Source organism: Dendropsophus ebraccatus, chromosome 3 (assembly GCF_027789765.1).
Source record: "Dendropsophus ebraccatus isolate aDenEbr1 chromosome 3, aDenEbr1.pat, whole genome shotgun sequence".
Classification (NCBI taxonomy): Eukaryota; Metazoa; Chordata; class Amphibia; order Anura; family Hylidae; genus Dendropsophus; species Dendropsophus ebraccatus.
Window position 1 is genome coordinate 113,844,787 of NC_091456.1, and position 27,071 is coordinate 113,871,857.

Below are 27,071 nucleotides of genomic sequence, written 5' to 3' on the forward strand. Positions count from 1 at the left end.
GCGATAAATGGGAAAAAAAATAATACAGTTCCAGAACTGCTGACTTTTGGCTACCATACATCCCAAAAATGTGCTAAAAAGCAATAGAAAATCTACTTCAAAATTCTAAGATAAAATAGCTAATCCATAAAAAAAAAAGCTCTCGTATAGCTGCATTAATGGTGAAATAGAAAAAATAAAAACTCTAGGGGTCAGAATGTGGCGAAGCATTTATGTCACATTTCTCATTTTCTAATTAGTAAAACATAAAAACTGAATACATTTGGTATTATTGTAATTGTACTGAGCATTAAAAGGTCAGTTTTACCACACTATTAATGGCATAATAATGAAATGAAATAATAATGAGTTTTAGAATTTTTTTTTTTGCATTACATTATATGTTTCCCCATTTAGGGGATCAGAACAGTAGTTTTAGAACAATAGCTTTATAGCTATGTTTTCTCCTCTGTCAGTAAGACCCAGCACCCATCAGGTTTGTGCATCTTGTTAGTACATTCTGTTTTTGTTTTAAAAGAAAAGATTTAAGGGTATAAACCCACACGCCGTATATGCAGCGTATTTACTGCTGCGATACGCAGCAAACTCGTAGCAAACTCGCAGCAGATTAGATCTAAATAACTGAACACAGCATCAAATCTGTACCAACAAATCTGCTGCGTATTTGTTGCATATCTGCTGCATATACGGTGTGTGGGTTTATACCCTAAAACAAAGATTATGTTAAATGTTATGTTGTTAAGTAACATTATGTCTGTTGAGACCCATGTTGATAAATCTTGTGCATATACTGTAAAACATGGACAGTTAACCAGTTTCCAAAAATACATAAGTACAGAAATTTCAATATTATACCCCTTGAGTCACAAGAGATAGCTATTGTCAGAGGGGCATAAAAGAAAAGACATCAATTCTTCCCACCCTTTTCTTGGTACCTCAACTGCCAGGTTGTCCCCCAAAATCGATATCCACGGTGTCAATTGTATATCACAATTAGCCCTAGTTGCTATCTCTTGATAAACCTCCCACCAATGTCTCTCAATATTCTGGCAAAGCCAAAAAATTGTGAATAATCTGCTCTCCCCCAGTCTTACTATAAAGCTTTTTTATGTTTCTGAAATGTTTCATTGTCCATACATCAGATATGTGCACATACTGTAGCTTAGTGCTCACAGTAATATGTTTTATCAGCATTAGTTATTCTTTGTTCATTTCCCGGGTAGATTTTTCAAAAGCGTAGACTGTCCTAGGGACGTGTAAAAATTTTAAAGAGGGTCTGTCTGAATGTTCAGACCGATCATTGTGGGTAGAGCCTCTTTCCCTGCTCTAGTTCTATGTGAGCGAGACAGCCCCATAGACTTACATAATGCACTCATCTTAATCATGTGACGCAGAGCTGAAAGAGAAGGGGGAATTTTTTAAAACAGGCGTGCAAGTACATAAAGCAGGAGCACTTTTTATAAATTCCCCCCTTAGTCCACACTTCCTGCTCGTTCTGATTAGTAAGGGTCCTATTCCACGGGCCGAGGAGGGCCCAATCAACGATGTAAACGAGCGGTGATCTGCTAGATCGACGCTCGTTTACTGGGCCTATTCCATGGCCCGATGATCGTTGAGCGAGTGCTGCAAGGACATCGTTACCGATGTCCTTGCAGCCCTTGCAGCATCATACATTACCTGTCCAGGCTTCTTCTCCACTCTGTCTTCATCCCCGGGTCCCGCGCGCTCTATCTTCAGAATGGCCGGTCAGCTGACAGGCCACACTCTCGGCCTGTGATTGGCTGAGTGCTCCGTCAGCTGACCGGCCATTCTGAAGATAGAGCGCGCGGGACCCAGGGATGAAGACAGAGCGGAGAAGAAGCCTGGACAGGTTATGTATGCTGCTGCTGCTGCTTGTCAAATCGTCGGTCGCCCGCCACGCACCGCTATTCAACCGTAGCGATGCGCGGTGGGGGAACGATGATTTTAGGTCTGGCCCTAAATGAACGATCAGCCGATGACACGATCATCGGCTGATCGTTCTCTCTATTTCACCGAACAATAATTGGACGAATCGGGCCAAATGGGCCGATCCGGCCGATTATCGTTACTGTGGAATAGGGCCCTAAGGGTCTGAATATTATCAAAAGATTTTTGGAAATGACAGTGCCTATTTAAAAAATTGCCTCATATTTATAACATTATGTTTCTTTTTTGGCAGATTACACCTGGGAAATAAAAGCAAACAACAGGACGTTTAATAACTCATTTACAAAGAAGACCTTTCTTTTCTTTACTAAGAATAAATATGCTGTAAGTTTATGCTAATTGTTTTAATTAAGTGATATTCCAAAACTAAAAGTTACCTTCTATGCATAAGGTAAAGAAAACCTGCCTTACTGAACTCTAACCATGAGAACAGAGGTCACTTCCATAGGTACAAACTTTTGAAACATTTGAAACAAACTTTTACTACGTAAAAAAAATATTTCTCTATGGATATGTTCTAATATAAGTTACTGTACAGTATAGCAATCAGCATGTGGTGTATAAAGTATAGTATCTGCATAAACCTGAAAAAACATCAAGTGTTTGTAGATACGGAATGGAACTGCATATCCCTGTAATGAGTGAGAGTGCATGCACAGTATAGCAGCAGTGTGTATAGCTGAGTGTGAGTGCAAGCACATTATAGCAGCAATGGAGAGGATGGGAAACACAAGGGCTGACCGAAACCGCAGGAAGTATGAAGGGATGAGCAGGACATGTGGGCACAGTATAGCAGCACTCTCTGTCTGGGAAGAAAGAGGTTACAATTATGAAGAGATTACCTCCACAGTCCTGTCCCCTGATGCAAGCCCCAGCCAGAAGTGGATCTGCCATGATTCGAAAGGTGAGGGAGACTTCCTGGGTCATAGTACAGGGATGTAGACCACGCTATGCAGACCATGCCCCTCCCCCACTCCCCCTCCCATCCAGTTCAGGGATCTCTTAAACCAAAGCAATGCTCTTAAACCAAGTGACAATTTTAAAAAACTGTGAGCTCTTAAACAAAAACGCTCTTAATCCAAGTTATTTATAAACCAAGGTACCACTGTGTGTAAATAAAGGCTGAAATACTGTAGCAACAATATCAAATATTTGCCCATTCATTTTTCCCAAACAGACCTGCATACAGATGTATTGCAATGCAGAAGGGACCCCACTCCAGCTTTCAACCTTTGCATTACTAAGCTATGTTCCCACTATGTGTTTTTTTTGGCCATGCTTTTTAAAAAAATGGCCACCCAATGATTGCCATCTAAAAAGGTGGCTGTCATTTTGACTCAGTGTGAACATATCCCTAAGGTTTAACTCAGTGGGTTAAATTTGCAATAAGAATGTGCACCAGTCATAATGCTATCTCAGCTATTAACTAAATTGCCACTTGAAGAAACCAATGCTGAGTTTCCATGGCAAATATACCAATAATATTTATTGATATAATTATTTATATCAATTATTAAAAGTTTTTTTAACCCTTTAGGGGAGTTAAGTAAATAAAAGCTAATTGTGTAAGAAATTTGAAAATTAAAATTTTCTATGCAGAGATTTTATTGTAATCCAATATTTTTCATAATTATAAACCTATTACCAGAGAAAAGCACCCCAATATTGATTGCCCCGTTTCTGCAGTTTATAGAAATACCCCATATGTGGCCCTATTGCGCTATTTGATGCAACCACAAGCCTCAGATATAAAGGAGCGCCTAGTGAATTTCAATGCCTCCGTTAAATTTGGTCATTTTTGACTGTACTACTTCAGGTTGGCAGAGCCTCTGGGGTGCCAAAACACTGGAAACCCCCCACAAGTGACCCCATTCTGGAAGGTACATCCCTTAAGGAATGTGAAAAAGGGTGCGGTGAGCAATTGGACCCCACAGGTGTTTCACAGATTTTCAGAACAATGTGGCGTGAAAATTTTTTTTTTTACACTGAAACGTTGTTCTAGCCTTCAATTTTTCATTTTCACAAAGTGATAAAAGGGAAAAAAAAACGAAAACGTGTAGCGCAGTCTCTACAGAGTACGGAAATACCCCATATGTGGACATAAAGTGCCAAGTGGGCGCAGCACGGGCCTCCAAAGAGAAGGAGCGCCAATTGGCTTTTGGAAGCAGGATTTCACTGGAATGGATTTCAAGGGCCATGTCGCATTTACAGAGCCCTCGTGCTACCAAGACACTGTAAACCCCCCACGAGTGACCCCGTTCTGGAAAATACACCCCTCAAGGAATCTAACAAGGGGTGCAGTGAGCATATGGACCCCACTGGTGACGGGCACAAATGTGGAACAATGTGACGTGAAAGTGAAAAATTAAATTTTTTCACTTTCATGACACAAATGTGCCTGTTATCAAGGGGTCCATATCTTCACTGCACCCCTTGTTAGGTTCCTTAAGGGGTGTAGTTTCCCGAATAGTCACTTGTGGGGGGTTTTAACTGTCTTGGCAGCACAAGGGCTCTGCAAATGCAACATGGTGTTCATCATCCATTCTAGCCAAATCCTGCCTCCAAAATCCAAATGGCGCTCCTTCCCTTCGGAGGCTTGCCTTGCACCCACATGACGCTTTATGTCCACATGTGGGGTATTTATGGACTCAGGGGAAATTGCTCTACACATTGTTTTTTTATTTCTCTTTTAACCCCTTGTAAAAATGAAAAATTCAAGGCTAAACCAACATTATAGTGTAAAAAAATGTAATATTTCATTTTCACGCCACATTGTTCCACATTTGTGCCCGTCACCAGTGGGGTCCATGTGCTCTACTCCACTATACCCCTTGTTACATTCCTTGTGGGGTGTAGTTTCCATAATGGGGCCACTTGTGGGGGGGGGGGATATTACTGTCTTGGCAACACAGGGAGTTTTTAAATGCAACATGGCCCTCAAAATCCATTCTACCCAAATCCAGCCCCAAAAAGCTAAATTGAGCTCCTTCCCATTGGAGGCTCGTCTTGCGGCCGCATAGCGACTTAAGTCCACATGTGGGGTATTTTTGTACTCGGGGGAAATTTCTCTACATGTTTTGTTTTGTTTCTCCTTCATATCCAGAAGCGCTGGGGCCCGCTCCGTGGCTGCCGAATATTAGGGCTTATATTACTGCTTCCTGCAATTTAAGGAATTTCCCCGGGTGGCTGGCACATCGGTACAGCATAAAAGCGTTGTACATCGCTGTCTGTACCAGATATATGGCCACCTTTTTATATTACCCTCTGTTTTTTCTCGTGGCGTTATATGGTTTGAGGACTTGATCTGAGAGATGAACTCCTCCCATATACTGATTGTAGTCTAGAACACGATCAGGTTTGTTCACCACGTTTGATGAACCAGGGACAGGGACGACGCTATTCCTGTGAATTGTGGTCAAAATAAGGACATCGTGTTTGTCCTTATATTTGACCAACAACATATTTTCACAGGCGCAGGCCTTGCTTGCACCCCTTGCCATCAGTAGTCTAACCGGATGACTTGGAAGGCCCCTTTGATTTTTTCGGATCATGCCACAAGCTACAGTAGTTTGGGCAGCGAGGGACCGAAACAGGGGGATGCTGGTATAAAAGTTATCAACATACAGGTGATAACCTTTATCCAGCAGTGGGAGGATCAGTTCCCAAACAATCTTCCTACTAACTCTGAGGATGGAGGGGCATTCTGGGGGTTGGATTTGGGTGTCCCTACCCTCATATACTCTAAATCTGTAAGTAAACCCTGAGGTACTCTCACAGAGTTTGTATAATTTCACGCCATACCGTGATGTTTTATTGGGAAGGTACTGGCGGAAATGAAGTCTTCCTTTGAAGCTCAGGAGGGACTCATCTACTGAGATGTATTTCTCTGGGATATACATCCCAGTAAATTTGACTGAGAAATGCTCTATGACCGCCCGTACTTTGTACAGGCGATCATATGATGGATCATCTTGCGGGGGGCACCTTGCATTGTCATTGTAATGCAAGAGTTTAAGGAAACCGTCCCATGGCCATAGTGTAAAGTGGGGTATTATACATAATATCCCCACTCCAGTAATGCCGAATTGTTTTTACTAGGCCCATGTGCAGCAGGAGCCCCCATAATGTTGTCATTTCGGCTGCATCACAAGGGGTTCTGGGCTATAAATTGGTGGCGTACAGGTCTGTTTGCACCACCATCAAATTTACAAGGTCACCAGAGAAATAGAGCTTGAAAAAGTCTAATTCTCTGAGACCTGTGGGATAAATTTGGATTTCCGCCGTTGCCACAAAGCCAGGAATCTGGGGCTGATAATTTTGGGGGTCTGGGGTCCAGAAGGGGTCGTCTGTCTGGGGGGCAGGGGGCGGGATGGGGTCATCTGTTTGGGGGGCAGGAGGTGGAATGGGATGACGTGTCTGGGAAGCAGGGGGCGGGATGGGATGACGTGTCTGGGGGGCAGCCCGAGGCATCCTCCTTGGATGTCTAGGTGGAAAGTCGTCATCACTGGATGATGATGATAATGATGATGAGGATGAATGGAGGAAAGAAGGATCCACCCATTCATCCTCACTTGCTGTTTCGGTTTTGGAGGCAGTAAGCGCCTATGCCTTCTCCACCGAAAACACTTTCTGGGACATTTTTATACGGGGATTGGTATATGGGGGTATGTAAATGTAATGTAGTGTAGTAGTGTAAAACTTTATTTCAAGTAATGTAATGTGGGGTAGTGTAGTGTAATGTAGTGTTTTATACATGTTTTTAACAGTGGGGGGGGGGGGGACCTACATTGCTGATAAATGCCGCACTTATGTGCGGTACTTATTAGCAGACAGTGGCGGTAGGATATAGAAAAAAAGGGGGGGAGGGGTAAAAAAAAAAGAGGAGTTGCTGATCAGCGGCGCACTTACGTGCAATGCTGATCAGCACTCAGTGACGGAAGGGCGCAAAAAAAAAAAAGCTACCTCTTCACCCTAAAGCCACTGATTAGTGTATTATATACACTAATCAGCCGCTAGGAGGCAGTACAAGGTACCTGGACGAAGATTGCTGAAGGAAACCGACGGAAGCCAAATGGAGTCGTACGCAGCTAACGAAGATAGAAGAGGACGTCGGGGACCGCAGATAGAAGAGGACCGCCGGGGATCGCAGACCTCAGCTAACTGACTGAAGGGTGCTGAGAAAAGTAATAATATAGAAGTGGCGGTAGGATATAGAAAAAAAGGGGGGGAGGGGTAAAAAAAAAAGAGGAGTTGCTGATCAGCGGCGCACTTACGTGCAATGCTGATCAGCACTCAGTGACGGAAGGGCGCAAAAAAAAAAAAGCTACCTCTTCACCCTAAAGCCACTGATTAGTGTATTATATACACTAATCAGCCGCTAGGAGGCAGTACAAGGTACCTGGACGAAGATTGCTGAAGGAAACCGACGGAAGCCAAATGGAGTCGTACGCAGCTAACGAAGATAGAAGAGGACGTCGGGGACCGCAGATAGAAGAGGACCGCCGGGGATCGCAGACCTCAGCTAACTGACTGAAGGGTGCTGAGAAAAGTAATAATATAGAAGTGGCGGTAGGATATAGAAAAAAAGGGGGGGAGGGGTAAAAAAAAAAGAGGAGTTGCTGATCAGCGGCGCACTTACGTGCAATGCTGATCAGCACTCAGTGACGGAAGGGCGCAAAAAAAAAAAAGCTACCTCTTCACCCTAAAGCCACTGATTAGTGTATTATATACACTAATCAGCCGCTAGGAGGCAGTACAAGGTACCTGGACGAAGATTGCTGAAGGAAACCGACGGAAGCCAAATGGAGTCGTACGCAGCTAACGAAGATAGAAGAGGACGTCGGGGACCGCAGATAGAAGAGGACCGCCGGGGATCGCAGACCTCAGCTAACTGACTGAAGGGTGCTGAGAAAAGTAATAATATTTATTTAGACTTAGATCGCCGCTATTGTATAGTGTAATAGTGGCAATCGGGAGGGTGGCACCATGCCCCTCTTCACTGTACACAGTAATGGTGATTGGTGCTGTCTCGGACAGCACCAATCACCATTGATTTCCGGGGCCTCGGGTCATCGATTACCCAGGAACTGGAAAATCCCTGTAGTTGGCTGATTTGAATAAATCAGCCAATTACATTGATCGTCGGCAATTACATCGATCGCCGACAAGATAAGATGGCGTGCTGTGTATTACAGCAGCCATCATTACCGATCGCCCACACACACACACACACACACACAGCGATCGGTTAAACATCGGGCGTAAATGTACGTCCGCTTGCGTTAAGTAACACGCTGCGGGGGCGCACATTTATGCCCGATGTCATTAAGGGGTTAATGTATGGTTCTTTTAAAAATGTTTTATGAAATTTACTTATTCAATAAAGATATATTTGCTATGGAAACTAAGCATTGGTTTCTTCAAGCACGCCCATTCAGTTTAATGGACCAAATGTAGCCTTTGCTGAGTTGGTTTGGTCTGTAAACTATGCTTTTGGGGCCTAAAAAAAAAACTTGCAGTCACTTTTTGTTCTGTAAAGAATTGCTTTTATGGTAAACATGATTCCTGTTTATAAATGTTTTGTATTTATTTTTTATTTATTTATTTTTTATTCAAGGACAACACTATTAAGACCAGTAAATACAACTTCCTCACATTTATTCCTCTAAATGTATTCGAGCAGTTTCACAGGACAGCTAACCTCTATTTCCTGTTTATTATTATATTGCAGGTAAGTGTCCCAAGTGTCCCTTGTTGAAATGATCATTAACAAACCCCTAGGGGGGAGGTGTTAGAACACTGGTTAGAACCTTTCTATTTTATCTATAGATATCTTTTGAGTGAATGTCTTAGCAATGTGAACAAATTATAGATTACACTAGGTAAAGAATATAAAAAGTATATATGTAATGTAATATATCACTTGGATCTCACTAATCAGAGCTCTTTTGCACAACAGGCTGTCTAAAAGGGCCCCTACAGCAGGGTGTTCGGTCCTCTTACCATACCATGAATGAATTGGCTCAGGCAGTCATCTTCATAATTTTAGATGCAGCCTCTGATGGCAGGGCAGCATCTGCATATTATGTGCATATTGCTGTAAACAGATGTCTAATAACATGGTTCGACCAGGGTGGTCTTGGATGTTGGGGTAATGGTTATTAGCCAGAGTAGGACAAGAGAAGGAAGAGATTGGAAATAGTAATAAATGTACAGTGTCAAAAATTATGTGTGGATGGCTCTTAGGTTTCTGTATGCGTGTGGTGTTGGGGTGTCAAGAGGAAGATGAGAATTTCTAGAAGGTTATGGTCTGAAGGTTATGGTCTGAAAGTTTAGACAGAGAGTTAGTAAAGTTACCAATGGGGATGTTAAAATCACCCATGATAAGAGCAAGAATATCAGTAAACAGGAAGTGAGGAAGCCAGGTAGTGAAGTGGTCAAGAAAATGTTGAAGTGAGCCAGGAGGAGGCAATAGATGACTGTGACCTTCAGGGAAAAAGGTCAGCAGAGTCTTATGGTGTGGACTTCCAAAGAGGAGAATGAGAGAGAGGGTACAGGGGGAAAGACTTGGAAAGTTTGGGGAGAGCGGTACACTGACTCCTCCACAATGCCTGTCCAAAGATCTAGCTGTAAGAAAAATTTAAGCTACTATAGGATAGAGCAGCGGGTGAAGTGGTCTCTGTTTCACACAGGTGGAGTTCAGGAGAACACAGTTAAAGGAGACAAGAGCAGGGAATCTTTAATCAAGTTATGATGGTTTTTATGTTAAGTGGGCAAGGAAAGGAAGTTGATATTGAGAGAGTGATAACCAGGGTTAGGGGAAATGTCTCCTGCTGAGGAGACAACAGATAGTTGGGTGACATATGAGGATGATTTCTGTACAGCAACTTGAAAAGAGACAGTTGATGAGAGTTCAAGAATGTATTATTACAATAATAATAATAATTTTATTTTTAAAGTATGCTCAATTTCAGAGCGCTATGTAAATATTGAATGAAACCAGTCCACGAGAGGTAGAAGGGAAGAGGGGCTGATGTGGACACTGGGGGATATGTAGGGGAATAGGTTTGAAAACAGAAAAAAAGAGTACTCAGTATAGTCAAAGTGATTGGAAGGTTAGTCATGAAAAGGCATATAAAGTGAATGTGTTGTAGTCACAGCTTGTTATAATTGTAGTCGCAGCTTGTTATATAATTTTGTTCTGAGATGAGCGAACATGCTCGTTCGAGCTCACTATTTGCTCGAGTATTGCGGTTCTCATTACTCAAACAGATACTGTGTGGTGCTTGAATAAAATTGATGGTCACCTCCCCGCATGTTTGGCAGCTTTGATCAGCCAATAAACATACAGGGAAGGGGCTGGGTGAACCTGACGCAGCAGCTATGTTTGCTACTGGCATGGCAGCAATTACCAGCTGCATCAGGTGTATACAGACCCGGGTCTCCAGATGCTTAATTCAATTGCTTGCTGTAATTTTTAAGAGAGAGCTTCTGAAGCAGTGGCGAAATTTGGTGGGGGCAAAGGGGGCGGTCGCTCCCGGGCCCACTCATGCAAGGGCCCACTGAGGTCTCAGACTGTTAATGCTGTCTGCAAAAGCTATTGCTTTTGCAGACAGCCTTAACACATGTCTGTAGTGACTGGGGCCCCCAAGAAGCCAACAGCACCTGACAATAGCGGGCCCCCTGCTCCTGAGGGGCCCGCTCAGCTGTCGGATGCAGAGCCCGGCCAGGGCTGGATCTTCTCCCTGCATCTTCCTGCTTCTTCCTCACACGCTGCTGCTGCTGGCCCCTCCCCCTCACTGTCCTACAGAGCTGGTATGAGGGGGAGGGGAGGGACCAGCAGCTGGAGGGATCCTCACCGTCTATGGCTGTCAGGGAGAGACTGAAGACGTCCAGCAGCAGCTCTGACAGGGAGTGAGGCTGCCGAGTGCTGGAAGATGTCAGGTACTGAGTGAGGACTGTGAGAGGAGTGACAACACACACACAGACAGACACAACCACCCACCCACACCACTGACCAAATGATCAGGAGGAGATATACTGTATATTTATGTACAGTATATGTGTGTGTGTCTCCTGTTGCTCACTTGGTCACTGCTGTATATATATATATATATATATATATATATATATATATAATATGACCAATTGAGGAGCAGGATATATAAGTGATAAGTGACCGGCAGGATATATATAATTATATATATAGCTCTGACTTGCAGCTGGAGGGACTGAGTGTGACAACCTTGCTGTAGTCAGTGTGTAATGGAGGTCACCCAGCTTTTCCAGTGTCCTGTAGTCAGCATAATGGAGGTCACCCAGCTTTCCCAGTATCCTGTCATCAGTGTCATGGAGGCCACCCAGCTTTCCCAGCATCCTGTATGTCAGTGTGTAATGAAGGTCACCCAGCTTTCCAGCATCTTGTACTCAGTATGATGGAGGTCACCCAGCTTTCCAGAATCTTCTATTCAGTATAATGGAGGTCACCCAGCTTTCCCAGCATCCTGTATGTCAGTGTGTAATGAAGGTCACCCAGCTTTCCAGCATCTTGTACTCAGTATGATGGAGGTCACCCAGCTTTCCAGAATCTTCTATTCAGTATAATGGAGGTCACCCAGCTTTCCCATCATCATACAATGGAAGTCACACAGCTTTCCCAGTATCCTGTAGTCAGTATGATGGAGGTCACCTAGCTTTTCCAGCAATAGTACTCAGTATGATGGAGACTGCACATGGGTCTGTACTAAACAGAGGAGGAGAGGAGTGTACTACACACAGGGGGGCAATACAATAGAGAAGCCTACACTCCAGAAAGGGGATCAATACAACAGAGAGGCCTATACTACACAGAGGCTGCATAGAGGGGGCTACACTACAGGGGAGTTTGTATAGAGATGAGGATAATGCTGGAGCGAGGATCCTAAAATGTCTCTCTAGCAGATCCTGTGGAGACGAGTCATGGTCGGAAAAGTCTTCATGATGGCCGGGGCCAGATGGAGACCTAAGGAAAAGTGAACAACCTTGAATATAAAAAAAAGTCGCAATTCATGCAGAGAAGCCGCCTTCTGTGAGTGACTGAATGATGTTTTTGTATTTGGTAGAACACCGTAATTCACACACTGCTTTTTCCAAGTAACCCCAATCTTGATAAAAGCCCCCCTTCCTTCCCCAGTGCTGAACTGAGTAAGGTCCGGGGGCCGAAGGCCCCCCACATCCACTCTGATCCCTAGCCTTCCTCCTCATGCAGCACCCACACTCTCTCAGAGGCCATGCTAACTTGTCTCCCTTTATAAAGCTCCTACCATGGTGAACGCTCTCCCTCCCTACCACATTTTCACAAGCGCCCCCAACACATTTGACCCCCTTGCTGTACCTGCACCATCATGTAGTTGCAAATGCAGGTATCTATACACCTTATGCTAAAGTAAGTTAAAGGGGTACTCCAGCAATTTTTATTTTTTAAAATTAACTGATTTCAGAAACTTATATAGATTTGTAAATTACCTCTGTTTAAAAATCTCAAATCTTCCAGTACTTATCAGATAGATAGATAGATAGATAGATAGGAGATAGATAGGAGATAGATAGATAGATAGATAGATAGATAGATAGATAGGATAGAAGTGGATATCTAGCAGCTCATCACATATCTTGGATTGTACATGGTCACATGTACATGATCACAACCAACTCACCCCTTTTATTGTCGGGGGCTGGGTTCACACTATGTATATTTGAGGCTGTATTTGGTCCTCATGTCAGGTCCTCATAGCAACCAAAACCAGGAGTGGATTGAAAACACAGAAAGGATCTGTTCACACAATGTTGAAATTGAGTGGATGGCCGCCATATAACAGTAAATAACGGCCATTATTTCAATACCACAGCCGTTGTTTTAAAATAACAGCAAATATTTGCCATTAAATGGCGGCCATCCACTCAATTACAACATTATGTGAACAGAGCCTTTCTGTGTTTTCAATCCACTCCTGGTTTTGGTTGCTATACAGCCTCACAAATACAGCCTCAAATATACATAGTGTGAACCCAGCCTCAACCTGAACAGTTCCCTAAAAATATCTGATTTCGAAATTTTTTTGAAAATTTGGAAATTTGCTGCTAATGTTTTAAGCTTCCTATTGTCTAAAAAAAATATGAAATATAGTTTAATAAATGCCGCCAACATAAAGTAGACATGTTGCTAATGCTATTTAATATATAATTTATGTGGTATAACCATTTTCTGTATAAGCAGAAAAGTTTTAAAGTTGGAAAAATGCATTTTTTCACAATTTTTCACGCTATTTTGGGTTTTTTCATAAAGATTCGTTATAAGTATCGACTCCAATTTACAAGAAATGTGAAGTACAATATGTCACGAGAAAACAATCTCAGAATCAGCCGGATAGGTAAAAGCATCCCGAAGTTATTAATGAATAAAGTGACACTGGTCAAATTCATAAAATTTGCTCCGGTCCTTAAGGCCATTTCAGGCCCGGTCCTTAAGGGGTTAATGGCAAATATTTGCTGTTATTTTAAAACAACAGCTGTTATATTGAAATAATGGCAGTTATTTACCGTTATATGACGGCCATCCACTCAATTTCAACATTGTGTGAACAGAGCCTTTCTGTGTTTTCAATCCACTCCTGGTTTTGGTTGCTATGAGGACCTGACTTGAGGACCAAATACTGCCTGAAATATACGTAGTGTGAACCCAGCCTTATACTGCGTTCCTCGGCAGGAATGACAGTGGAAAAGTTCGGTTTGTACCGAGGGTCCAGGAGGGTGAACACCCAATAATCTGTGTTGTCCAAAACCAGTAGTCAACATGGATGCCAGTTAAGGCCCAGCAGTAGGCAACAAGGAAGCAAGGGCAGGCCCATCAGTGATCAACATGGATGCCAGTTAAGGCCCAGCAACAAGGAGGCAAGGGCAGGCACTCCAGTAGTCAACATGGATGCCAGTTAAGTCCCAGCAACAAGGAGGCAAGGGCAGGCACACCAGTAGTCAACATGGATGCCAGTTAAGGCCCAGCAACAAGGAGGCAAGGGCAGGCACACCACTAGTCAACATGGATGCCAGTTAAGGTCCAGCAGTAGCCAACAAGTAGCCTTCTACCCCCAGCACCCTTTCGGTTTTCCCGTGCCTATATAATGCACTTTACGGTAAAAGTGACATGACATGTTATTCTATAGGTCAGTCTGAACACAACAATATGCACATTTACACAGATTTTCTTTTATTTTTTTTTTATGATTTTTTTTTCCAATGAATTATTAAAGGGATTGTCCGTCGCTAAAAAATTATTCACAGAATAACACACATTACAAAGTTATACAACTTTGTAATGTGTGTTATGTCTGTGAATGGCCCCCTTCCCCGTGTCCCACCACCCTCACTCGTGTACCCGGAAGTGTGGTGCGCTATACTCACATGTCACGTGCCGACCACGGTCTCCGATCCTCAGCAGTGACGTCTTCTTCGGGTGGACGGCGGATCTTCCCGAGTGCCGGCCGCCCTCTGCAGCGTCATCAGCCGCATCATCAGCCGCTCAGCCGCGATTGGCTGAGCACAGTTATGCTCAGCCAATCGCGGCTGAGCTTCGGATGACGCTGCAGAGGGCGGCCGGCACTCTGGAAGATCCGCCTTCCGCCCGAAGAAGACGTCACTGCTGAGGATCGGAGACCGTGGTCGGCACGTGACAGGTATGTATAGCGCACCACACTTCCGGGTACACGGGTGGGGGTGATGGGACACGGGGAAGGGGGCCATTCACAGACATAACATACATTACAAAGTTGTATAACTTTGTAATGTGTGTTATTCTGTGAATAATTTTTTAGCGCCGGACAACCCCTTTAACAGAACGGCCCTATTGTGACTCTTAAAACAGTTAAAGTTTTTCACCTAAAATCGGCCAGGGCGTACCTGTACACCCTAGGTCGCCTAGGGTATGGATCCCCAACTTCCCTCCAGCTGTTGCAAAACCACAATTCTTATCCTGCCTGGACAGCTAAAGCATGGGTCTCCAAACTGCGGCCCTCCAGCTGTTGTGAAACTACAACTCCCATCATGCCTGGACAGCTAAACCTTTGGATTTGGCTGTTGAGGCATGATGAAAAATGTAGTTTTCCAACTACATGGGCCGCAGTTTGGAGACCCATGAGCTAAAGCTTTGGATTTGGCTGTCCAGACATGATGGGAAATGTAACGTGCTAGGCAAGAAATAGAAAAAATTCCGAGTGCACTCACCGGTGGGTATAGACAAAGTATCCTTTATTCGCGCATATGAGCGCAGTGTAGATTCACGGGGAGAGGGAGAGGGGGACGCCAACACCTTCCACCAGGTGGAAGGTGTTGGCGTCCCCCTCTCCCTCTCCCCGTGAATCTACACTGCGCTCATATGCGCGAATAAAGGATACTTTGTCTATACCCACCGGTGAGTGCACTCGGAATTTTTTCTATTTCTTGCCTAGCACGTTATAAGTTACCACTGAACTTTATCCGATTGCTGCACCACATGAGAAGGTGGATGTATGAGTAAACATTTGCTATATACGTTGCTGGCATAGCTACCCATGCGATAGAAGCCGTAGTAGTGCCGACTTTTTTCTATCTATGAACTGATTATGATGGGAAATGTAGTTTTGCCACAGCTGGAGGGCCGCAGTTTGGAGACCCATGACCTTAAGCTTTGGATTTGGCTGTCCAGGCAGAGGCATAGCATTCATGGGGCCCCATAGCAAAAAAATTTTAAGGGGCCCCCTCCCCTACGCACAACACAAATCATTATATATATATATATATATATATATAGATATATATAGATATATATAGATATATATAGATATATATATAATGCTTTACTGCTGGTGCACTGATAACCCCTTACCCCTGCACATTTTCCTACTTGATTGCGCAGCTGGAGAACAAAGGTCAGAGGTTATCAGTGCAGTGAAGCAGAGATCTGTCTTCTGCTTGTTAACCCTTTTTTTGTGTTGCAGCATGTAAGTAAACATTGGGTCACTTACACACTGCAGTACATAAGGAGTTGAGCAAAAGGACACATGCTCTTTACTTCTCCCCTGGACCCCCCTCCTGCGTGGGCCCCATAGCAAATGCCTACCCTGCCTCTATGGTAGCTACGCCACTGTGTCCAGGCATGATGGGAAATGTAGTATTGCAGCAGCTGGAGGGCTGTAGTTTGGAGACCCCTGTCAAGGGGTTACAATATAGGATGTGAAATTACTGCTGGCTAAAAAAGCGGCCACTGATGGCCAAAAAAAGACGTTATGTCATCCTAGCCAAAGATTGTAATGCCGTTATGCTCTAAGCAGTAGTTCTTGAGTGGATGAGATACCAGAAAAACAAAAAACACAGATAGTTGTACAGAGTATATAAATTCATTTTTTTTTTTAAGTGATCACTTCAAATTTATTACTTTAGATGAAAGAATTGTTTGTTCTGGTCTAGTTGCTAGAGACAAATTTCCCCTGACTATAGGCTGTGAGCAGAAATTGCATGAAACTGAGTCGCTTAGTGGCCCAGACTTCACGGCTGTTTTTTTTTTCTTGAGTAAGGCCTTTGCTTAATGTTATTTACAAATTTGTATGGAATCTACATTAAACGAAGGAAAATGTATACCTACTTGACAGTGCACAGTGTATAAGAATTATACTAGCTCTTATAATTTTATATGTAATGCAGTGGTCTTTGAAGGCCTTCACATCAGCAATACATACACATACGTTCCTATTGCTGATGCCCGGTGCAGTAGGAAGGTATACATTCCTGCTGTAAAGGGGTTTTAATGTGTGCAGGGCCCCTCACATATTAGTGTCCTTGGAGCCGGAGATAATGTCAGGCAGCCATGATCATGCAGCTGCCTGTCATTAAAGGGGTTATGAAGCGTTATAAAACATGGCCACCTTCTTCCAGAGACAGCACAACTTTTTTCTCCAGTTTGGATGAGGTTTTGCAACTTAGTTCCATTTAAGTTAAGTGAATGAAGCTTAAAGTGATATTGTCACCCCATTTCCATATAGGCACCTCAGCTCCATTCTTAAGCTTATATTGTGGACATTTCATTCGTACTGTATAAGAGATTTCTTGGTGGTCTCCCCCTTCAAAATTGCATGTTACTGTTGGTGGGCAGGGCTTCACGGCTGTCATGCCCCATATCCCAGCCTACATCAGCGTATCAAAAGCTTGATACACCCCAGGACAGCTCCAAGAGCGCTCCCTGTCATCGATTGCCACTGCTACGGTGAAAAAGACCCTGGCTAGGGTCAAAACAGTCGACAGTTGCCTAAAAAGCTTTTGTTGTATTTTTAACAGAGAGGTGCTAGACTTTGTATGTATACCTGGCCTTGCCCTTTGCACGCCGTCAAACTTTTTAAGAGTGCTATGGAGTCTTCTATTACAGTGTATTTGGGTGAATACCCATCTGTGAGAAGCACCTACCATCTGGCCACCTGTTGTGCACCCCTATCTCTTCCTACACCAATGGCCAACTGTATGTTCATGAAGGGGCTAATGACAATGCAGCTCCAACTGGGTTGTTATAACATCTCACACACTGGTTCTGTTTCAGTTCCTGTGTGGGTGTAAAATACACAAGGTTAATATTATAATTAGGGCTGAGCAAACTGAACTGTATTGAACCACCGAACCGAGCTTTGAGAAAGTTCGTAACGAATCTGGTTAAAATAACAAATAAAATCACAGAATAGACAAGTCCAAGACATCTTTATAAAGTGATGTAAATACTCCTGGAATGCATCTGGGAAGGCAGGGAAGCGGTATTACAGGAATCGGTATTACCAGGGTTAGCGATCCCCGACAATAAAACTCACCAAGTAATGGTTAATATCTAAATAATAAAAAAAAAATTCGTTCTAAAAAAGCTATTTTCGTTGTTCAATAGCTTAATTAAAACTAATCAATGTTTTTGCAATTAAATATAGTGTTAATAAAAAAAATATATAAATAAATGTGTAAAATAAGTAGGCTCTCTAGAAGTTGGTGGAATAGTGTGAATGTAGTTCTTACTGTATATAGTCAGACAGATAATGTGGAATACAATTGATTATTTAATATACAGCTGAATACCAGAAAAATAAAAACACAATTAAAAACATATTAACAATAAAACAATGCCTAAAATTGCTAAGTTCATATATTGCAAACATTTGCTGCAAAAAGAACTCGCTTTTATATAGGTTCATATAATGGAACCATTCTTAGCAGATGGAACTCGCATAGATATAGAGCCAAATTATGCTGCTGTGCAGGGCCCTTTGCACAGATATCCGATAAAATAGGATGATTGGTTATCCCAAGTTCATATAGCTAATATTTTGCTCGTATTTGGTAGATATTGAATAGCTATGAAAGCAGAAAAAAGAGTAGTGTGAGTTCTACTGCCTATAACTAGTCGAGGTTAACCTTGGTACCCTATACCCCAAGGGTGAAAAAGGTTCTCTAAACAGCTTATATAAAGAATAAATTGAGATATATATGAATAGATATTTGAGACAATATTAGGTTTTTTGTTTTTGTTTTTTTTTTAAATATGTTTTTATTCCATTTTTCACATTCCAAGTTACACACAAAACTCAGTAACAATCATGACATTAGCGCAACATCCCATGACTTCTCAGGCGTCTGCAAGGAAATGGACATGTATGCATAGACAGATCTTACATTGGATGCCTTTCAATACACATGCTGAACCTCCACAACCTTCTGCCTACAGTCCTTCTCACGTCCCACCTCCTAGATAACATTACACCGAATGGAGACAGCATGTTGCACGTCCATGTTTTCCTAAGTTATAAATAAATAAATAAACATGTTTGTTATAGCCGCGTGCGTAATCCCCTGAACTATTTATCACATTCCTTATCTCACACGGTAAATGGCGTAAGCTTAAAAAAAAACACCAAAGGGCAAAATTGCGCATTTTTGGTCGCATCAAATCCAGAAATATTGTAAAAAAAAATCGACCAAAAAGTCACATATGCGCAATCATCTCCCCACTAGACCACCAGGGAACAGCTGCAGTAAGGCTTCAGATGCAGCTGTCAACTTTGACAGCTTCATCTGAAGACTTAATTAGCGGGCATGGCGATCGGACCGTGCCCGCTAATAGCGGCGGTCCCGGACTACATGCCTCACCCGGGACCGCGGCGGTTAAGAGCGGAGTCGCCGCCTGCACTCCCCCACCCACACGAGGACGTACAGTTACGCCCTCTTCCACATTATGGGGGGCATTTATTAAGTCCGGCGTTTTTTACGCCGGACTTATAAATGCCCCCGCAGCTCCGGCGCTACGGGGATTTATGTAGAGGCGGACTGCCTCTACATAAATCCCGTGCGCGCCGGTGCGCACCGCCGAAAACCTACGCCAGCTGAGGACTGGAGTAGGTTTTCGGCGTACATTTGGGCGGAACAGATGGTAAATCGCGTGGACTCTTGAGTCCGCGCCCTCCGTTCCGCCCACTACACGCCCCCTTTCTGCCCCCTGGTGTACTCGGCGGAAAGTGCCGATTTGCGAATATTTTATTCGCAGATCGGCCATTTGCGTATAAAAAAATACGCAAATCATCACTTTCCGCCGAAAATCATCCGTTCGCCGGATGATACATGTGGCCCTATCTGTCTGACTATATAAGAACTACATTCACACTATTCCACCAACTTCTAGAGAGCCTACTTATTTTACACATTTATTTATATATTTTTTTATTAACAGTATATTTAATTGCAAAAACATTGATTCGTTTTAATTAAGCTATTGAACAACAAAAATAGCTTTTTTGGAATGAAAATTAGTTTTATTCAACATTAACCATTACTTGTGGTATTATTGCCGGCAATTTTTTTTCACTATTTTTCCACTTTTTTTGTAATAGCAACTGCAACTAAACAAAACTATACCCTATCAGACTCCCACTATTGTAGCTGCAATTATTCAGCCATTATAGCAAGGTTAGTTTTAGGTTCGGTTCGTACAAATCCGAACTTCACGAAAGTTCGCCGGATTGAACCAAACCGAACTTTTCAAAAGTTCGCTCATCCCTAAATATAATACATATAAAAACCATTCTTGCTGTAAAATACCTATTGGCTCTAACCAGAATTTGATGATTATTATTCCTTGATCTAGGAGACACTGTAGTCTGGCAGTCCTCTAATTACATTAGCTGCCACTGCACCTCATAGAACTTAGATATAATAATTGGTAGTTTTTCTGATTTAAAAAAAAAAAATCCTGAAAAGGAAAAAACATTTATTTCATATTGCAAACGGATAAATTTTTTTATTTGTATATTACTTCCAGACTGTTCCTGCTATTTCTACACTGCCATGGTTTGCTATAATGCTACCTTTGCTTTTTCTGTTCATTATAAGAGGGATCAAAGACCTTCGTGATGACATTGTAAGTACTATAATTTTAATACAGTATCTTACCATAAAAATAGTGGCATCTAGATATATTTTTAGGAGTACGTGTCAGCATCTAAGGCCACATTCATACACTCTATGAATCAAGGAAGCTACGAACATTGAGGCGGCCCGGAATCAGGAACTCCCAATATCATGTATTGTCATCAGCATAACAGCCGTGTGGCTGTGTCAGTACAATAGTGGGAAGACTTGAACAGGTTTTGAGCTCACGGCATCATAGGGATACATGATGCTGGGAATTCCTGATTGCGGGCCACCACTTCACAGTCTGTAGCTTGCGTGATTGGTTGGTTGAGCCTAACAAACATATGTCTTTAACAAAAGTGAAAAAATATAGATAGGCAGAAAGATGTGGGAAAATAATAAACAATGTTAACTTACCCATCCTCATGCCTCATAACGCTGCTCCAGGGGGCCCAATCATAGCCACTGGTGACCTGCAGCTCTCCCAGCTGCAACATCACGTACCTGGCTGAGTGTTTGCCCGCTCAGAGTTACTGGCTGACCAGGCAGTTGCTCAGCCAACCTGTGAACTGAAAGAGTCGGTAACGTGACAGCACGCCATTTGTCCTGTGGTGAAATTGACTTGTTATCTATGTTCAGTATGATTACAATGATAATGTAAATGTACAATGTAAATAACTCATTACTGATCGCCAATATGACTTTTCATGGCGGTCACTAATGGGCTTTATTCCGATACATACGCCCTTTTACAGCATATGTATCGAAGGCTCTGCCTTGCTGAAGCTCCAGTATCGCGGGGGATCGGCTGTCAATATGACAGCTGATCTCCCCCTGTAACTACCCAGGGGTAGTAACTATCCTCTGCTCCGGGTAGTCTGTATGTGTGTGTGGAGGGCGGTACTCATGTGATCAGAGGTTCAGCGCTGAGGGATTACACATGGCTGTGTAGAAGGCCTGTCAGCTCATTGCTGACATAGACTACATAAAATACACTACAGTAGTATTGCAGTGTTTTGTATCACTGATCAGCAGATCACTGATAAGTGTTACACTAGTGTACAGTAATGTACAGTAGTGTAAAAGTAAAAAAAAAAAAAAAGTAAAATAAAACATATCCCCTTACTCTCCCCCAATAATAAAAATGCATTATATTCCCCACAAATAATAAAATGTTATGTAAAACACAACTAAGAAAAAACATGAAAGAGATCCAAAATCCAATATTATGGATCTTGCATTGTGGCAACAGTTTTTTTTTTTTTTTCAGAAAGATAGTTTCTATTGTGCCAAAGTGGTAGTAGTTAAAAAAAATATATGTTTTAGAAGTTGACCATGTCTTAGAAGAGAAAGGACAGAGATCCCCTAATGATAGCCTGGCTGTCTATGTACAAGCAGTGAGTTCAGCACAGTGATTATAATTTAATTTGTTATGTAAAAGCAGTAGACATGTTTTATTTTTAGTTTTCCACCTGTGCCCTTTACTTCCAATGTGTCCATCCTCCTCCTCTGCCCTTCTCCCCTAAAAAGTGTGCAGTCTCTTATCCCCCCAAAAGGTAGTATTACGCAGCTCTATAATCTGGGGTAAGTGAGCGCCAACCTGTCAGCACTTGCTTCCCCCTCATTTCCAGATTGTTGCCTATGCTATTACACACACAGACAGGGATCGGGGGGGGGGGGGGGGGGGGGGGGGGGGGGGGGAATCCCAAACTATCCTTAGATAGTTCGGGCTGCCCAATCAAGTCAGCAGCGGTTGGCATGATCAGCCAACATTGTGCATAAATTGGATAACCAAATTTGTTGAAAAGCATTTTTGTAGGTGAATGCGGCCACCTGCAATAAAGGTATGCTTTGTTAACATAAATATTTAGCCATGCAAGCAGTTTAGGAGGTCTTTTCTAGCTGACATTTATCCTTTAATCTTTTTCTACTTTCTAGGCACGGCACAGAAGTGACAAAGCTATAAACAACAGACCATGTGAAATCCTAAAAGCAAAAAGGTTGGTGGCTTTTTTATTAGTGAAATATGCATTTAATAATATTATTGGTATGTCTTTGGTAAAGCTAAATTAAATATAAAGTAAAAAGGTATTTTCTTAAAGGGGAACTATCAGCAGGTTAGACAAATCTAACTTGCGGACAGCCCCCTATTGGGCACGGGGTACCGTAGAGAAAGGTATGTCTGCTTCCTTCCTCCTCAGCACCATTCCCATGCTGTTAGCAGTGTAATCCTTGGTTCGGAGGACTGTTAGGAGCACTGCCCCACCCCCAGAGCGCCAATCTGGCCCAACTGCTACATTGATTATCATAAGAAGGGGAAGGCTGGCCGCACTTTGGGACGGACAGTGCTCCTAACAGTGCTCCAGATCAAGGATTACACTTCTAACCGCACAGGAACGGCGCAGAGGGAGAATTTAACGGACATACCTTCCTCTTGTACGCAATAGGGTTTTGTCTATCCTGTTGTTAGTTCCTCTTTAACCCCTTCATGACTGAGCCCATTGATGCACGGATGTCTGGGTCAAATTAATGCAATGTTCCTCCCCGGCTTCTAAGAGCCATAGCACTTTTATTTTTCCACCTACAGGGCTGGTTGAAGTATCGTTTTTTGCGCCATGATCTCTAATTTTTATTAATATCATATTGGTGTAAAAGAAAAATTTTGATCGCTTTTTATTGATTTTTTTCACATATATAATTTAAAAAAATCTGCAATCCTGGTGTTTTTTTTTTTCGTTTACGTCGTTCACCGTGTGGGAACAATAATGTTACATTTTAATAGATCTAATATTCCTTACACTACTATATGTAATATGTTTATTTTTAAATATTTTTATAATGGGCAAGGAGGTATTTTAAACATTTATTGGGAGGAGCGGGTTATAAGGTTTTTTTAATTACTTTTAAAAACTTTTTTTAATTACACTTTTATTCACTTTAAAACATGCAATCAATAGATGCTGCAAGGGTTCTGATCAGTCAGTGACAGGAGCTTGTCTTGTCACTGACTTCCTTAAACGCTGCAATCGCTTAGATCACAGCGTTTAAGGGGTTAATGACAGGCAGCTGCGGGATAGTCATTATCTCTCGCCCCAGACACACTTATATGCCCGTACAGCCCATTACAGTCAGTAACATATATATATATACTTTTTGGTTAGGGACTCATGTGTATCAGAAGACCTGCACGTGGTACATGAGGCAATATGGTTTGGCCAAATTATATACTAACTTCTGATGTTGGTTTTAAATGTAGCTGAATAAGCTTTCGTGTCAGCCATGGGTGCGATGTGCAGCCATTTCTGTCTTTTTGGCTTGTGCATATATATATATATACTATCCTACTGCCCTGGGTATGTGCAGCAAGAATGTATATATACGTATTGCTGATGTGAAGGGGTTATTTAAAACCTTTAAAGGCTATGTTCACACTACGTATATTTGAGGCTGTATGTTTGAGGCTGTATAGCAACCAAAACAAGGAGTGGTTTTAAAACACAGAAAGGATCTGTTCACATAATGTTGTAATTGAGTGGATGGCCGTCATTTAATGGCAAATATTTGCTGTTATTTTAAAACAACGGCTGTTGTATTGAAATAATGGAAGTTATTTACTGTTATATGGCGGCCATCCACTCAATTTCAACATTGTGTGGACAGAGCCTTTCTGTGTTTTCAATCCATTCCTGGTTTTGGTTGCTATGAGGACCTGACATGAGGACCAAATACAGCCTCAAATATACATAGTGTGAAATACATAGTGTGAACCCAGCTTAATTAACATGTAAGCATGCCCTAAGGGTAGGATCTCACACAACTAAATCTGCATGCTAAAGAGTAACAGTTTGGGGTTACAACTGCAGCATTGCGCTTTTCCATAGAGGTTAATGGCTAATTTAAAGTGCAAGTAATACTTTGTATTTCGAATGCTAGTAGAATATGCTACACATAGGGAAACTAGCCTAAAGACAGGGTAATCTGTCACAAAGATCAGGATCGTTGAACAGTGTGTTGCCTACCTGGCGATCAAGTTCAACACATTACGAATCGGGGTGACAGATAACTGGGAGATGTTATCAAAGACCAGTCATGGTTCAAGTTAGAGTTTGGTGAAGGGTCCCAAAAAATGATTTCGAAAACTTAGACAGAAAGCATAGTACAATGATCTACAAGGTAATATTTTCCAAAATATTACCTGTACCATGTACTACACCAAAGAGGCAGCGGGAGATTTGGGAGGTAAACAATTGGCTTAAAAGCTGGTGTAGGATAGAGGGGTTTGGATAAATGGAGAACTGAGCCGACTTCTCTGTTGGTTACAGGCTTTTTGTAGGTGGGATTTGTGGGTGTGGCCTATTAGGGGTGTGGTTTGCGGGGTGTGGCTTGTCAACGGTTTGGGGGGGCAGAATTTTTCCTATATTGTTCTCATTGTACGGACCTTACAATTAGGACAATACAGAGTGAGCATTACAGACCCCAGTATCAGGTCCTTAGTATAATACACACCCCAGTATCAGGTCCCCAGAATATTACCCTTGTATCAGAAAGTGTTATCCAGCTTTCCCAGGTTCCTAACTTTGCCTGCTTTTCTGCTCCCCAAACAATACAGGAGGCTAGGAAAGCTTGGTGACCTCCATACTTAGTATAAGATGCTGTGAAAGCTGGATGACCGCTATCATACTGACTACAAGATGCTGGGAAAGCTGGGTGACCTTCATCATACTGACTACAAAATGCTGGGAAAGCTGGGTGATCTCCATCATACTGACTACAAGATGGTGGAAAGCTGGGTGACCTCCATAATACGGACTACAGGATGCTGGAAAAGCTGGGTGACCTCCATCACACTGACTACAAGATGCTGGGAAAGCTGGGTGACCGCTATCATACTGACTACAAGATGCTGGGAAAGCTGGGTGACCTCCAACATACTGGCTACAAGATGGTGGAAAGCTGGGTGACCTCAATCATATGGACTACAGGATGCTGGGAAAGCTGAGTGAACTCCATCATATGGACTATAGGATGCTGGGAAAGCTGAGTGACCTCCATCATACTGAGTACAGGATCTTGGGAAAGCTGGGTGACCTCCATCATACTGAGTACAGGATTCTGGGAAAGCTGGGTGACCCTGATCATTCCAACTATAGGCTGGGTAAGCTGGATGACCCTGTTATACAAGATGCTGGGAAAGCTGGGTTACCCCCATCATACTAACAAGAAGATGCTGGGAAAGCTGGATGACCTCCATCATACTGACTACAAGATGCTGGGATAGCTGGGTGACCTCCATCATACTGACTACAAGATGGTGGAAAGCTGGGTGACTTCCATCATACTGACTGCAAGATGGTGGAAAACTGGGTGACCTCCATCATACAGACTACAGGATGCTGGGAAAGCTGAGTGACCTCTATCATACTGAGTACAGAATCCTGGGAAAGCTGCGTGACCTCCATCATACTGAGTACAGGATCCTGGGAAAGCTGGGTGACCCTGATTATACTAAGCATAGGGTGGGTAAGCTGGTTGACCCTATTATACTGCCTACAAGATGCTGGGAAAGCTGGGGTACCACCCCTCCCTTTCCCAATGTAACCTTCAGGCCCTAGTGAACAGTATACATAGAGGGGGATCCTGTATGATACAGTACCCTCCTTCTTCATGTACTATTCAGAGCCTGTTGCCCATAAAGAACCCCCACCCCTCTGCATATATGGGCACCAAGCCCTGAAAAGTACATGGAGCGGGGGGGGGGGGAGTACTGTATTATACAGGATATACTGTATACTCATATACTGTATACTGTTCGCTAGGGCCTGAACAGTACATTAAGAGGGGGGTGGGAGTCCTGTATAATGCATGATACAGATTAAGATACAATTGCAAGAAGAAAAAATTAAAAACTGCACTCACCGGCAAAGATGACAACTTCTTTTATTCTTATGAGTGTGCGGACATCATAGAACAGACGCCAGCTGAGTGCGGGTAACAGGCTTGTTTCGCGCTACTGAGCTTCAATGGACCCCTCCCCCATCGTTACGTCAACCCATCTAAATATGCTAAACAAAGTGACGTATGTGAACATGTGATCGCATTTATAACAACATTAAAATCATATAAAAACAATTGGACATATACTCATATCAAAAAGCTACGGTCTATTCTATCATTGAGGCCACCCGGACCCTCCGCCTCAGTACGTAAGATCCATTTTATGTCAGCCTTCATCAGAAGGCGGTGGCTTTCCTCTCCTGTTTTAGCCTTAACCCTCTCAATCCCTGCAAACTTAATCGCTGACAAATTACTACCATGTACTTCATTCATGTGGCTAATAAATCTTGGTGCACCAGGGCCAGTTCTTAGGGAATAAAAGTGTTCTCTAATACAGGTATGAAGCGCCTGCTTTGTTTTGCCTATGTAGAATCTTCCGCAATCGCAGAAGATTACATAGACCACTGAAATAGTTCTGCAACAAATAAAATCTTTAACCTCTATCTGATGTCGATTGATGTCTAGCACCGCGGAGCATATCCCCAGTCGCTACCTGTTTGCCAGAGGGTTCAGCTCCAGGCTATAGTGCCGGCTATCCTTTGCCTTGTTGTTGTACAGATTAAGATACTTTTCAGAGACTAGTAGATGACCCCACACACGAGGCCCCGCCC

The 27,071-nt window shown here is 42.7% G+C and overlaps 1 protein-coding gene across 1 annotated transcript in view; it reads left to right on the plus strand.

The window, feature by feature from the left end:
• Positions 1-27,071, plus strand: part of ATP8B3 (ATPase phospholipid transporting 8B3) — a 317,397-nt gene that overhangs the window by 54,741 nt on the left and 235,585 nt on the right. Inside the window, exons 3-6 of the mRNA XM_069963518.1 lie at positions 2,201-2,292; positions 8,585-8,698; positions 20,315-20,413; positions 22,345-22,406. Coding sequence (XP_069819619.1) covers positions 2,201-2,292; positions 8,585-8,698; positions 20,315-20,413; positions 22,345-22,406 — 367 coding nt within the window. The remainder of the gene's footprint in view (positions 1-2,200; positions 2,293-8,584; positions 8,699-20,314; positions 20,414-22,344; positions 22,407-27,071) is intronic.